Source organism: Antechinus flavipes, chromosome 4, assembly GCF_016432865.1.
Source record: "Antechinus flavipes isolate AdamAnt ecotype Samford, QLD, Australia chromosome 4, AdamAnt_v2, whole genome shotgun sequence".
Lineage (NCBI taxonomy): Eukaryota > Metazoa > Chordata > Mammalia > Dasyuromorphia > Dasyuridae > Antechinus > Antechinus flavipes.
Window position 1 is genome coordinate 80,469,200 of NC_067401.1, and position 14,821 is coordinate 80,484,020.

At 39.2% G+C, this 14,821-nt stretch overlaps 1 protein-coding gene across 1 annotated transcript; it reads left to right on the top strand.

Moving 5' to 3' along the window:
• The first annotated feature begins 5,321 nt into the window (after positions 1-5,321).
• LOC127559541 (histone H3.3A) lies at positions 5,322-14,217 on the top strand. Its single transcript, XM_051993412.1, has 4 exons — positions 5,322-5,440; positions 7,056-7,209; positions 8,378-8,531; positions 13,569-14,217. Exons 2-4 carry the CDS (start codon positions 7,082-7,084, stop codon positions 13,695-13,697), a joined length of 411 nt encoding a protein of 136 aa, XP_051849372.1. The 5' UTR covers positions 5,322-5,440; positions 7,056-7,081; the 3' UTR covers positions 13,698-14,217.
• The last annotated feature ends 604 nt before the right edge of the window (positions 14,218-14,821 follow it).

Below are 14,821 nucleotides of genomic sequence, written 5' to 3' on the forward strand. Positions count from 1 at the left end.
CAATTTACCCTAATGCATAGGTCTTGACATGTCACTTGGCCAGCAAATGAAATAAAAGAAAATAATGACATTTATTAATCACTTGAGAAGATATTCTCATTTAATTATAAGGAATCAATACGAAGGAATAGACAAACCACTTGTTATGGACAAATGATACATTTGAACTTCCATCTGAAGAAAAACAGTCATAGACTTATCTTAGAAAAATACATTGAAACACGGGTTTGAACCTGAAAATCATTATATTTTAGCTTTAGATGAATAAAGAATTCTCACTTTTACCAATGATACAAATTTTCTAACACTTTTTGGGGGGTATCTTTTTGAAAGGGAATTTTATACTTCAGTTGCTATAAAGACAAAATAAAAATCTCAATTAATGGCTGTAAAAGAAGTAATAATCATCAATGCTATCATACTTTGAGAAACTGTGTCAAAAATAAGCCCACTCAATTCCTAATGTATAATCTTCAAGAGTATCCTAAATAAGTGCTTGGGTTTTTGTTGCTGTTTTTTAATCATCAACTCTTGGGTTTTAATGGGTTCAAGTTCTATTTGTAACTCTATTACTGTTACAGGCAAGTCAAGACCCGTTGGTGTTCTCAGATAACTGTCTGGAGTAATGGGCTGCAAAACAGGTACTGAACTTCATTGGTAGGGAGAATTTCCTTTTTTGAAAAGTGCCTCATATCCTTGACATCATAGGTCTCTTCAAAAATCATTATTAATTATATATAAATATGAAAATCTGAAGTGACTATCAGTAAATATATGTATTTCATTATATTTATTTCATATTTAAGATTTTTCTTACAAATATTGTAATCAATGCTCAATTTTATTTGAATACAAGCTAAAATTATTTGCACTGATGATTTTGTGAAAAGTAGGAAGGTATAACAATTAAAAAAAAAAAAGAGGGAGGCATTGTTACATAAAGTCAGGAAACCATTGTTTTAGAAACAATAGGAAGCCACTGAACATTTTTGAACAGAGATATTACATGGTAAGACTTATGTATACCTCAGGAAGATTGTTTTGGCATTTGTCTAAATTATTTTTTCTCTCTTCAAAACTAAAAGAGCACATTGTACCTTTCTAATGCATTTATCATATATAATTTTATATTATTTGTTTATTTGAATATTCAGGCTTCTTTTTGCTTGATTGGAGTTCAATGTAAATATCTAATTCATTGGGCATATTTTATTTGCATTCTCCTTAGCACCCAGTAAAGTACTTTGCACTTAGTAGGTGTTAAATTAAAATTGAAATGTTTATACCCTTTAGGCTTCTGACTCTATAATTGACCTAGATCAGATCCCTTTATAAGTCACATTTACAAAGCACTTTAATGATCACAAAGCACTTTCCTCCTAATCAATCTGTGAAGTTGTTGGTTCAAGTATTAAATTTTACATTTGAGGCCACTGCTCACAAAAGAATTTATGGCATCAATCATTAAACCTTTATAAACATTACTGGCATGTTAATGTCTGGGGATACCAAGAAGGGCCAAAAAAAAAAAAAATCAACCCCAAACCTATTGATCACTATACTATTACAACTATAAATACCTACATAACAAATACCTCCATACACACAACCCAAACTATAAGTATGCATCCATCCATCCATAGCACTGGAAATGTAAATCCCAAAAGAGGGAACTAATAGCAACAGAGATCAGAAAGATCTCATCCAGGTGTGATGTAAGCAAGCTCTAAGGCAGTCAGAGAAGCTAAGAGGAAGATAAAAAGGATAGAGAACATTCCACGAATGGGAGATTGGGGGTAGGAGCAAGCCAGTGCACAGGAAAGAAAAACAGGATGGAATACCACGAGCAAGGATCCCCAAAGAAGGCCAGTGTAGCTGAATTATAAAATGAACAGAAACAAGTAAAATGTAAGATAATTGGAAAGGGGTAGGTGTGAAACCCCTTTCAATGTTATGTAGAGAACTTTATGTTGTATTCTCGAGATAAAAGGTATCTACTGGAGCTTGTTAAGTAAGTAGGGAAGGGATTTGGTTGAACTTCTTTTTAGGAAAATCAGCTGAATGGATAAGGAATGGAACTGGGGAGAAATTTGAGGCAGGGACTCCAGTTAGAAGGCTATTACAATAATACAAGACATGATGAGGCCTGTATCAGAGTGGTTAGTTATGTGAATGGAAAAAAGAGGATATTGTGAAAATAGAAATGACTAAGATTTGACAATCTTATTTGGGATATTTGGGGTGTGTGAAAGTAAAAGTCCTAGTGACTAGAAGAATGGTTTTGCTCCTGAGTTTCAGGTTCAGTTGCTGTCTTATCCTGGAACTTCCCTAATTGCCTAACCTTCTCACTCTGGAATATTTCTCTGTCAAGTTCTTCTCCCCTTCCTAGGGTCTCTATTTTGTGGAGGAGCCCAGGCCAGCCAACCTTTATTCCTCTCTTAGCTCAGCTCCAGACTTTCTAGACTTCACACCCCCACCCACCCATAAGCTTTTTAGTTTTATTTTGTATGTGGTCTTTCCATGTTAGAATATGAGCTCCTTGAGGGCAGGAACTGTCTTGTTTCTTTGTCTTGGAATTCCCAGCACTTAACATCGTACCTAGCATATAGTAAATGCTTAATAAATATTTTTAGTTTAGCCTAATCCTCAACAGGAATAGGAAAGTATATCTAAGACCACATACCTGGCAAATTTCAAAGCCAGAACTTAGTCTTAGGTCATCTGACTCCAAAAACAGGGTTCTTTCCAGTAAGAGTAATTGACATGTATATTACTCTAAGTTTTCCAGAGCATTTCACACAGAATGTCTCATCTCAGGCTTCCTACAAACCCTCTGGGTAGATGCTACAGGCATTTTAATTTTGCAGATAAGGAAACTAGCTTAGAGTAAGCGGCTTGCTTATGCATGTAAGCTAGTTTCAGAAGCTTGATTTAAACCCAGGTTTTCTTGATGCCAAGTTCAGCACTCGAGGAAAGAAAGAAAAGTAGGGAGAAAAGGAAGGAAGAAGAGTGGGAGAGAGAGAGAGAGAGAGAGAGAGAGAGAGAGAGAGAGAGAGAGAGAGAGAGAGAGAGAGAGAGAGAGAGAGAGAGAGAGAGAGAGAGAAGGAAATATGTATTTCTTAAGTCTTTTATGTACCAGGCACTGTGCTAAAGGCTTTACATACATCTCATTTTATCTTCACAATATTATCCCCACTTTACAATTAAGGAAACCGAAGTTTAGTGACTTGCCCGGAATCACACAACTTGTAAATGTCTGAGGCTGAATTAGGCAGGTCTTTCTGAAACCTTGTCTAGCACTCAATTCAGTCACTTAGATTGCACTGTCTCCATTGGTCACTGAATCCCACCTCCTTTTCCGAATGTCTTTCTAGTAAACACCTCGATTTAAGCAGACTATCTTCTATTTCTCATGCCTGATGTCTGTTTCAGTGTAATAATTAAAATGAAGCCTCTGATTCTAGGTTATTGAGGAATCTGAGCCCTTTGTGAGTTTTACCCCTCTGCATATCCTATGGGATGCTTGCATAATACTTCCCTCCACAGCCTTCATTCAGTCACTCCGTGCTGTGATAATACCACCTGGGGAATCTCTCAGATTGTCTTAGGCCAGATCAACGCTGCCACAATTATATGGATAATGTGAGCCAAGAAAAAATGCTGGCAGTTACTATTACAGTAATATTAGGGAAGAGGCAGAAAAACGAGACACATAATCCCCAAACCTCACTTGCTGCAGTCTCTTTTACTCTCCCCAAACTCTAAAAAAGCTACTAACAAGTAACGACGTTTGATTGGAAGATGATTGTCTCCAGCCTCTCTGAGAAGGCTCCTTTCTATCCGAGTAGAGAAATGATCAAAAAGGCTGCTAGAAAATGAAGGAGAACCAGCGAGGGAACTGGGTAGTCAATTACCTGCTCTATCAGCCACCGCCACCCCCCCCCCCACTCCCCCCAAGCACTTGACTGCACATAGGAATACATTGTTTTAAAGGCTTTGTGAAACACAGCCATCTTGCATCTGGATATTCGACAGTGTAGAATGAAAAAGAGAGAGGTCGTGGCAGTTCTAATTCCAGGGTCATCTCTCTTTTGATATCGTGAAAACGCAAAAATTTCAGTGCCATTCGGCTTCTTCTTCCTTTGATTACCGAGCCTTTAGTGAGCGCCGACCGTGCTACTAAGAAAGATTACTGCATAGTAGTGGTCTCCGGGCTCCAGGGGCTCGGTTGTACGTTTGGGGGGAGAGGGTTAAGCATGTAAAGTTGGGGGGAGGAGGGAGAGAGCCAGCGAGCGAGCGAACAAGAGAGGAGAGAGAGGAGGAGGTGGAGTTAAAGCCGCCGTGATGCCTCCTGACTTTTGCCAATGACAAGCTGGGGCGCATTGGGGAAACCGTGTTGCTGAGGCCAGCCTGGGTTTGCCCAGCAGTAAAACGAGAGGAGGAGACAAGGCTCCAAGAGTAGCGAGTGCCTCCTTGCAACACCGGCCAGAATCTATAAGAAAAGCTTCCCCTTTCCGTAGTGCTGAATCCCTTCACCTTCCCTTACCCCAGGGGAGGCGGTCAGAGCGGGGGTGGACTTTGTCAACCCTCCTTTCCCTCGGGTCCCACCTAGGCAGGTAGAGACCAGAGCCCCCGACGCGAGGGGGCTCCCTCCGGGCTGCTGTTATTGCTGCTGCAGCTGCAGCTGCTGGGGGAGGGGGGGCGGGAATTCTCTAGGGACGCGCGCGCTACTCGACAGGCGCGTGGGCGGCGGGGCGAGCCGCCCCCCACCTAGCTCCGGACATTCTTCCCCTCCCCCAGCCTCCTTGTGGTCTGACGATTCCGAAGATCTCTGCCTTAAGCCCCCCCACCCCCCACCCTCCAACCTCGTTTTCCCTCTCCACCTGGTTCTCGCCCCGCGCCCTGGTTCGGGGTGGGAGGAGGGGGTGGTGGTGAGGGGGAGCTGTGACGTGTGCAGGTTGGGTGAAGGATTGGAGGAGGGGGGGTGGGTTTGGATGTGTATATGGTGGGAGAGGGGGTTAAGGTTAGGAACGGCGGCCGCACGAGCCTCGGAATCCTCGCGGCCCCCCTCGGCACGTCTTTTGTGTTTGTACACACACACAGCGCGAGGCGGCCGGGGAAGTCAAGGGAGGGGCGGAGGGAGAAGAGAGCGAACTACTGAGAGGAAGGCAGGGAGGAGGAGAGGGAGGAGGGGAAGGCGGAGGGAGGGGAGGGAGGGAGAGCGAACGGTGGAACAGGGGGCGGGGCCGAGCCTTCCCTCCATTGTGTGTGATTGGCTGGGAACGCGGCGGAGGGGGCGGACGCGGGCGGGTGTTGAGGGGGGATAGCCTCGGTGTCAGCCATCTTTCAATTGTGTTCGCAGCCGCTGCCGCCGCCGCCGTAGCTCTCCAGCGCTAGGGCCGCCTCTCGCTTTCGGAGCCCAAGCCGACAGAGAAGGGGGGTAAGTTTTCTCTCCCTGCCCGCCCGCCCAGGACCGAGCCCCGCCTGACGCCAACCCCAGAACCGGACCTCGGAGGTCGCGGGGAACTGACCCGCGCTCGCTCCCACCCGACCCCACAAACTTTTTGGTCCAGAAATCGGCGTGAGGAGCGAGAGTTTGCCGCCCCCCCTCCGCCTCCTGAGGCAACGGCGGCGGCGGCTCCTCCAGCGTCTCCGCCTCAGCCCGACAACAGCAACCGCCGCGGTGGCGGCGAAGCCCGGGCTCTCCCTCCTCCTCCTCCTCCCCGCGCCCCCCGGCCCCTCTTTCTTCGGTAAAATCCCGCTCGCCGCCCCTTCCCCGCGCCCCAAACCTTCACCACGACCCCGCGGAGCCCCTTAGCTACCGGCCGCCGGCCCCAGCTCCCGTTTTGCGGGCCGGAAAAGGGCTCCAAATCGCCGCTGCTTCCCGGCCCGGGCCAATTCTCTTTTTGCTGCTTCCCCACAGTTGTTGCTAAGCTTCACCATCTTGTCTCTTTTCTCTGGTCACCGACCATATTTTTTTCCCCCCTCCCGTCTCTCTCTTCCTCTATTTCGAGAAAGGAAGGAGGAGGAGAAGAAGAAGGGGGGGAAACATTGTTATTATTTTTCTCTTAAAAAGAGGGATATTTTTCTTCCTCCCCCTACTCCGGATAAATGAAAACTTAATGCATTTTAAATAGGAAAAAAAAAAAAACTTTTGCTTTTAGGAAGGCAGCACGTGGTGGGGGATGCCAGCGTCTTTTGGACCGATTTAGTATTTCGTGTCTTTGGAGGGGGAATCGGATACATTTTGTGATTGTTTCCATTTTGTTCGGGGTCTGGGTGCCGAGTTGGTGTTGTGCCGAGCACTGGGGGGCGAGAGCGGCGGGGCTGGGGGACCCGATGCGGGAAGAAGAGCCCGGAGCCGAGGCAGAACCAAAAGTTTATGGGCTGCTGGGGGGGAGGGGGGTATTGCTTATCTCTTTGGGGTTAATTAAAGTGTTGGCGAGCTGGCACTGGGAGATTGTTATGCGAGGCTCCTCTAAGGTCGGGGAGACATTGCTTTGTGGGGGGGGGGAGTGAAAAGCGCGTTTGGTGACTGTTGTGCCCTGGCGATTTTTCGATTTTTAGCGTAGGGACAAAAAAAAATAGCAAAAAGAGGTTTTTAGATAATATTTGTGGTTTTATATCTGCGAGGCACAAAAATGGGGGGGGGGACGGGATTTTCGGCGGGGGGCTCTAAATTTTTTTTTTGGCTGTAATTGGATTCTGTCTTTCCTGTGGTTTGTGACTCCATTATTTTCAGACCTTGTTAATTTTTTCATTAATTAAAGAAATTAGTGGAAAGCTGGTGGGGGGGGGTCGTCGTGAGGCCACTCAAAATAGGTGTTTGAGTGGAATGATTGGTGCTGATGAGAAGTCTGCTCTCGAGCCTCGATTTATGTTTCCAGTTGCAGGTCTCTGGAGGAGAGGAATAAGCTCGTTTAAAATGGATCTGGTGTTGTGGGCATTGTTTTTGTTAGAAACCATATCTATTTCTGGAAATTATTTATTTGGGGGTAGGGCTAGTATGCAATTGAATGTGGTGATTTTTCCTTTTTCTTTTTTAATGTTGGTAGGTGTATAAGGAGAAGTTTTCAGGAACATGGCTCGTACCAAGCAAACTGCCCGTAAATCCACCGGTGGTAAAGCCCCCAGGAAGCAGCTCGCTACAAAAGCCGCTCGCAAGAGTGCGCCCTCTACTGGAGGGGTCAAGAAACCTCATCGCTACAGGTATAAAAATCGCTAGGACAAAGACTGGCCCCTTTGGTGTTGCAATATTTCCTTAACCAAACGGAAAGGTGAATTAAAGGCGAACTTTTTACAATAGGAGATCCGTGTTGTATTTTTTCCCCTATATTTTGTTTTTGTTAATGTTTGAACGCCTAGATGTACATTTCATTTATTGGAAGAGGCTTTAGTTAAAAAAAGCTTAATTTTGAAAATATGCCTTATAATCTGATTCGAGTTAAAGGAAAATATATATGGTCCAAATAATTATGTTTATGAATAAATTTAGTATTTAAGGCAAAAGGTAAAAAATAAAATAATGAATTTGCAGGCATTTGCATATACTTTGGGTGTATGTTTTGAAATTGGTTTTAGTAATTATTTTTAATACTAAATAATTTTACACATAAAAGTTAATTATTTCGGTATACTCCAATTGGCACAATTCCATCTGTCTTTGCTTTTTAACGTTGAAATACTCCGAGTTGTAATTGAAACCCTCTACCGTTAGAGGGCAGAAGTTGTCTGTATTATAGATAACCTCTGCAAATAATTTTTCACTCAGCCTAAAATAAAGACTTGATGGGGGGAGTAGTTTACAATTGGAGATAAAAACTCTGCTGATAAATAATAGATGATAACCTCATTTGGAAGAATTTCTGTATAGTCAAGAGCATTTGTATTTTAATCTTCATGACTGGGTGTGCAATAGTAGAGAAGTTGTGGTAGTCTAGGAAGATGATCTCTTTAATATAGCCTTCCCTATATCACTGACATCAGAAGTAAATAACATGAGCAAAAAAGGAGTTCGATGTAAAAGTTAAACAATAAAAATGGGATTTGAACCCTAAAAATGAGAACACAATATTGAATTAGTAAAGTGAGCTTCCTTTCTAACTGCTAACATTATAGTTGAACACTTCTCACGTAAGTTGATAAAATTAGGGAAAATTTGTCATACAGGTTATATTTTGTCAAAAATGGAAGATGGTTTATTTAAGAAGAATCAACTAAGTTTTTCTCATTCTAATTTCCTTCTTTAATTCAATAGGAATTTTAGATTTGGCAATCTGATTTTGAGAAACTAAATTGATTTTTCTCATACTACATTCTTAAGTCTTTTACATTTGAACTTATATACTAACATCACTTAATGTTTAATTCTTTAAAGGCCGGGTACTGTGGCTCTCCGTGAAATCAGACGTTATCAGAAGTCCACTGAACTTCTGATTCGTAAACTTCCCTTCCAGCGTCTGGTGCGTGAAATTGCTCAGGACTTCAAAACAGATCTGCGCTTCCAGAGTGCAGCAATTGGTGCTTTGCAGGTAAAGTTGGAGGGACTTGTATAACTTTGAGAATCTCACTCTGCCCATCTCTCCCCCCAAAAATGACCTTCAAACATGAAAGGGGGTGTGTTCTTAGAACAGTATGGCAAGTATTCCAGTATGATCAAGTCTTTTAAAGTGTCTGAAAGCCTGTTTTCTAAAGTTGTATAATGAGGATAATATACGTAGTACACACCTGACTCATTGTGTTGTTAGGTCCAAATGAGATAATAATGTCTGGAAATGATTTGGTAACCTCATGTAATAAATGTCAAATATTGCTGTGCCCTGAAAAGGAGGAGAATTCTGTGTTTAGAGTAGCAAAAGAGGGGATATTCTGAAAGTGAGCAGCAAATAATGCTTAAGGATAAGGAGACAAATTTTTCATTAGAATATAATCGCTGAATTTTGGAGTTCAGTGAAATTATTCAATGCTTTGTTATTTAATTTATTCAACCTTGTGAGGTAAGTAACTTTGCAAGTATTATCTCTACTTTAAAATCAAGAAAATAAGCTCTGAGGAACACAATTATTTGTATATGTACCTGATAAGTGGCAGAGCCAGTTCTTTTGTCTCCAAATCCAATATTCTTGTTTTGATTTGTTTTGTTTTTGCACTATAAGATGTAATATGTGCATTAGAAAATACTGTTTGAGGGGTACAAATTTAAGAAGAAAAAACCTGGGAAATTAGTATTGGACCTCAAATTTCTATAAGTTCAGAAGGCATTTGGATTGTTTGGCATCTTTTTTGAAAAGCTGAGCAGAAATCATTTTTAAATGTATAGAAATGACAACTTGACATTTTAATTGAAATCTTTAATAATTTGAGTAAAATGTTGGCTTGATGGGCTTATTGCCTTGACCTTGACCAAGGTATTCTTTAAATAAATTCACAAGAATGAGTGAATTTTCAAGATTATTTTTCCAATTCTTTTAATATAATTAAATGGACATCTTAACGGCTTTTCTTGGATTAAAGCTCGGAATCACATCTTTTAAAATACTTGTGTAACTAACTCTGGAAAGCTAGTTTTCACTTAATTTTGATATATTTTAAAGTGTTTATATACACATACATAACTTGTGACATTTTAATGAAAGCTGTAGCTGTGCCATTCTGTTGCTTTGTGTGCAAAAGGATGTGATAGGAGGATTTTATTCTGAGATTCAATTGGTTGAGCTGTTTCTATGGTTAGTCTAACCTTCATTTGATTGGTAGAATTTCAGAAGTAGGCATCCATTAACTCTTAGGTGAGTTGAAAGTACAAAAATTACAACCCATCTGAATTATCTTTGTTTCCCAAAACACTTTATAATAAATAAGCTTTAAATTTTTGTGACTAATTATAATGACCTAAAGTGTCATTTTATACGGGAAAAATTACAGATCATTCAGAATGTTTTCAGTTCTAATATGATTATTAGAGTACTAATTGGAAAGCTGCTATTCTAATAGCTTCTTAAGTATGCAACCTTTTGAGGTGGAGATGTGCAGATTTTGGGGCAGACTTGTTAGTGTTACTTTCTAAGTTGTGAACATCTTTATCAACCTAGATTAAAATGTCTTTACCAAATTTCTAATCTATAAAAATGTTCATCAAATATTTATTGCTATACCTTACACATGAGATTATGTTATGCATCAGATTCAGCTTCATAGGGATATGAGACTGCCTTTTTTTCAGTAGTTCATTCCATTTAAAATATTGTGGCTTATGAGAATTCTATTTGCCAATATCAACTCATATCTATCCATGCTAAAGTAGGGTGCATTGGCACAAGTAATCTCTTAAATCATGTTTTGCAATCTAAATTAGCATTTAGATTTATAATATTTCATTTGGGCTAATTAAAAGTTTGTATTCTTAAAGTAGATTCAAGTCCTCTTTATGACCTATAACTCAGCCATTCATTGTGTTGCACAACTGTAATTTTGTGGAGATGCAGTAGTAGAGGGAGTTTCCTCACCTGAGAATTCTGGGGGATCCTTTTAATTAAAGGAAAAGTTTTCCAATTCACATTTCTGCTTTAATCTCTCCTGCCCGCCTTGGAATCTGTTGTTGATTCCTTCCTTTTTTTGTAATAGGACAATAACTTCTAGGTACTCTATATTAGAGCATTGAATTTCATTGGCCTTCCTGGTACCAGGGAATAGAATGGCTTATTTCCAGCTGGTTCCATACCCTCTAGGTATCAATAGTAATGCAATGCTCTTGTCATTAAAAGAACTAGAAGGAAATATGGAAAAGTTTCTTCTGTGATATATATATATATATATTAACAGCTCCCCCTCAATCTTCCCCCCACCCCAACACACATACCACTCATTTTGTAGATTTCCTTTAGCAGTACAAGTCTTTAGATGGTCTTAAACCATATTGTTATAGTATATAACATGATTTTATTGCCTTGAATACACAGCAGCTTTTAACAGATACTGAGATGCTACATGCTTTTTAAGTAATCTTCCTCTACCACATTACCATTTTATGAATTTGAGTTTGTATGACTACTGCATAATGGCATATTAAAAGATAGGGTCAAATACTCTGGAATCTTAGCTCAAAAAAATATGCCCATACTGATAATAACTAAAGATTGACAGCTTCCCTATTCTTAAGAACCTTAAGAGTCCATTTGAAGAGATAAAACATTTCTGACATAGCAAAGATAAACTACACGTGCTATTAGTAACTCAGGAGAGGAAATGATCCCTCTGTTCTGAGGTGATATGGGAAGGTTTCCTAAGTTTCCTTGAGTTGGTTCTTAAAAGTATAATCTCTCTCTTGATGCCAGGAGCAGAATGAGTTCAGGGAACACAGTTTGGCTGGAGTGGACTATTTGGGAGATAAGAAGAGCAAATCAAATACTTAAATAAAAGGAAGACATGGAAGTTAAATTGGGGGGAAAAATACATTTATTAGTTATTGTTAAATGATAATTGAAAAGCTGCTATTCTAATAATGCAACCTTTTGATATGCAGATTTTGGGACAGACTCGTTAGTGTTACTTTGCAGGTTGTGAACATCTTTATCAACCTAGATTAAAATGTCTTTACCAAATATAAGCATGAACAAGGCCTTATTGGGTGGGAATGGACAAAACTAGCATCTATAAGACACTATTTCTCTAAGTCTCAGTTCTTCCCATGGTAGGAACATAAAATTTATTAAATTTAATCTCAGAACCTTTAATCTTCTAATATATGGTTTACTTAGAAATTCGTTTCAACAATATTAAAAAGGGCTGTAGATGCATGTTGGACAGTGATCACTTTAAAAATATTAAATATTTACCTTGAATACCATTAGGTGCTTGTTGAATAACTATTGAATCAAAGGACCTGGAAAATGTATTTCTCAGCACTTACACTAAATAAACAACTGTTTGAAGTTAAGTAGAAAGCAGCATTATTTAGCCTTTCCCAGAGGAATTCATGATGTTCTCTGGTAAATAATAGAGTTGTGATTTATGTAGATATGTGTAGTGTGGATTTCTTTACATATGCCATTCTTTTTCATCAGGTGGGATAGCCTAGATTGGAACCATAACTGCCTCTGTTATTAACCTTTTTTGTAAGGGCATCTGCAATGTCTTGTTACTGATCCTCACTTCTCTGAGGGCAATGCTAAGTGTTGGGAGTTTAGATTAGGGAAAGGTGTTTATGAACTGAAATAGTCTTAAATAGGTTAAATCTGAGCTGGACCTGGAAGAAAAGGGAGGTCGAATCCTAGAGTAAGAAAAGATGGTTTTTATTATTATTATTGCAGGATACTGAAAGATTGGAAAGTAGTTTAAAGTGAATCCCATGGCTTTTTGTGCTGTCTTCTGGGTCCTGCTTCCTCTCTTTCTCCACCCCACCTCCCAAAAAAAGGAAAGGGAAAAATGGACCCATAACCTCAAGATTATTGTGAACCTGCCCTGCACTTTCTTGAAAGCTGAACTCTGCTAGTGACTCTTGTAATCTTAAGTATCCAATCCTCATTTCTTAATACTTGCTAGACCTAGACACCCTCCCATTACACATCTCACAACATGTCCAGCCACAGACCTTGTTTTCTTGGTCTCTCAAACCTAGTTTTCTTAACTTTTATATTCCTGTTGGGTTCACCACTGGTTCTAGCCATCCAGATTTGTAACTTGAGTCATCACCAGCTCTTTAATCTTCTCCTTTCTGCTCAGTTTTTTGCCCCATCTTGTCAGCTGTAGATATCTAACATCTCCCATATGTTTTCATTTCTTCACGTAATCAACCTAATTGACACCCTTGTCAACCTTTCACCTGGACTATTACAATAGCCTCTTCATTGGTTTCCTTAGCTTCAATCTATCCTTCACTCATTTTCTAAAACTAATATTTCCAAAACATAGGTCTGTCATTTCCATCTTCAGAAAGGTCTCAAGGCCTCTTCCCCCACCCATCACCTTTAAAATAAAAATGCAAACTCTTCCTTCCTGACATTTAAAGAACTTCACAATTTGATTCCAATTAAACTACCCCACCACCTATTCCAAGACAAATCTCTGCTTACTTTGTTTCATGTCTTTTCCTGTAAGCTGTCTCCTATGTTTAGAATATTCTCCTTTATTTTCTTATATTGGTGCTGCTATCTTTAAGGCTCACTTGTATCACTTCCTGTACTTCTTAATAGAATCATCTCACTTGTAATCTATTTAGTTTAACATTTAGACATCTTGACCTTTACTCACTCTAAATATCCTACCTTCCCATGTCGGGTTATAGATGTCTCTTATTTTAGCTATTAAAAGGTCACAAAATAAAAAGTCTAATTTTAGATGGATACTATATACCCAGCTTCTACTCAAGGAGCCTTAAAAAAAAATGTCAGGTTTTTGTTAGAAGTGTTTCATTTATGTTCTGGTACTTGAGTTAATATCAATAAAGTAAGTTATGTGAAAGATTTTAATAGCAATGAGAGGACTTCTATACCCCAACTAATCCTTTAGTTTTTCCGAGCATGTTTAGTTATTGAATATGTAAAATCTAATAATTTTTCTTATTCTTATTGTAGGAGGCAAGTGAAGCCTATCTGGTTGGCCTGTTTGAGGACACCAACCTATGTGCTATCCACGCCAAACGTGTCACAATCATGCCAAAAGATATCCAGCTAGCACGCCGCATACGTGGAGAACGTGCTTAAACTCCACTATGATGGGAAACATTCTTCATTCTCAAAACAGAAAAAAATCTCTTCTTCCTGTTATTGGTAGTTCTGAACGTTAGATATTTTTTTCCCATGGGGTCAAAAGGTACCTAAGTATATGATTGCGAATGGAAAAATAGGGGACAGAATCAGGTATTGGCAAGTTTTTTCCATTTTCATTTGTGTGTGAATTTTGAATATAAATGCGAGGACATAAAGCATTAATGCAGTCAAAAAAATGTTTCCGTGAACAAGTTTCAACGATTCAACTTTATAACAATTATAAATAAACCTGTTAAATTTTTCTGGACAATGCCAGCATTTGGATTTTTTTAAAAAGTAAATTTCTTATTGACGGCAACTAAATGGTGTTTGTAGCATTTTTATCATACGGTAGATTCCATCCATTCACTATACTTTTCTAACTGAGTTGTCCTACATGCAAGTACATGTTTTTAATGTTGTCTGTCTTCTGTGCTGTTCCTGTAAGTTTGCTATTAAAATACATTAAACTACACCTGCTTTTGGTCTTGATTTTTCAATCACACACATAAATATATAAATATACTTATATATATGTCCATATATAGGCACATATATGTCTATATATGAATATATCATGTAATCAAAACACTGAAGATGTCCTCTTGAAGGAATTTTAATGTTTAACTTTTATTTAGAATCTTGGCAAAAAAAGGGTATCATGTTCATTTTATTTAAAAAAAAATTGGGGGGGATGGAAAATTTGTAGATTAGCCTAAAAATAGAACCATTTAACTTTATACTTTTCCAATAATTGGTTTATTTCATTTAGCATATTATGATTACTATATATGCCAATAATCCTAATTTTTACTTTGAGTATGGTTACAACCTTAATTGTTGAAGGCAAATTAAGTAACTATTGGTAGGGTTTGAATCCTTCAAAATAAAACTAATTGTAACAATTATAAAAGGCTATTGGGGTACATCTTAAGGCTAAATACCAAATTCTGATCTAATATGCATATTTATAGAATTTGGAATTTTTTAAAGGACCTTTGAGGCCATTTACTCCAAATCTTAACCTTTTTTGTGGTGTTGTTCAGTTTTTTCCAGAATAGGAATTGAGTCCCAGAAAG

Bases quoted from the DNA above. Each gene is read 5' to 3' on its own strand.
- LOC127559541 (XM_051993412.1), top strand. From the start codon at position 7,082: ATGGCTCGTACCAAGCAAACTGCCCGTAAATCCACCGGTGGTAAAGCC. The intron at 7,210-8,377 runs GTATAAAAATCG...AATTCTTTAAAG, and splicing joins AAGAAACCTCATCGCTACAG to GCCGGGTACTGTGGCTCTCC. The intron at 8,532-13,568 runs GTAAAGTTGGAG...TTCTTATTGTAG, and splicing joins CAGCAATTGGTGCTTTGCAG to GAGGCAAGTGAAGCCTATCT.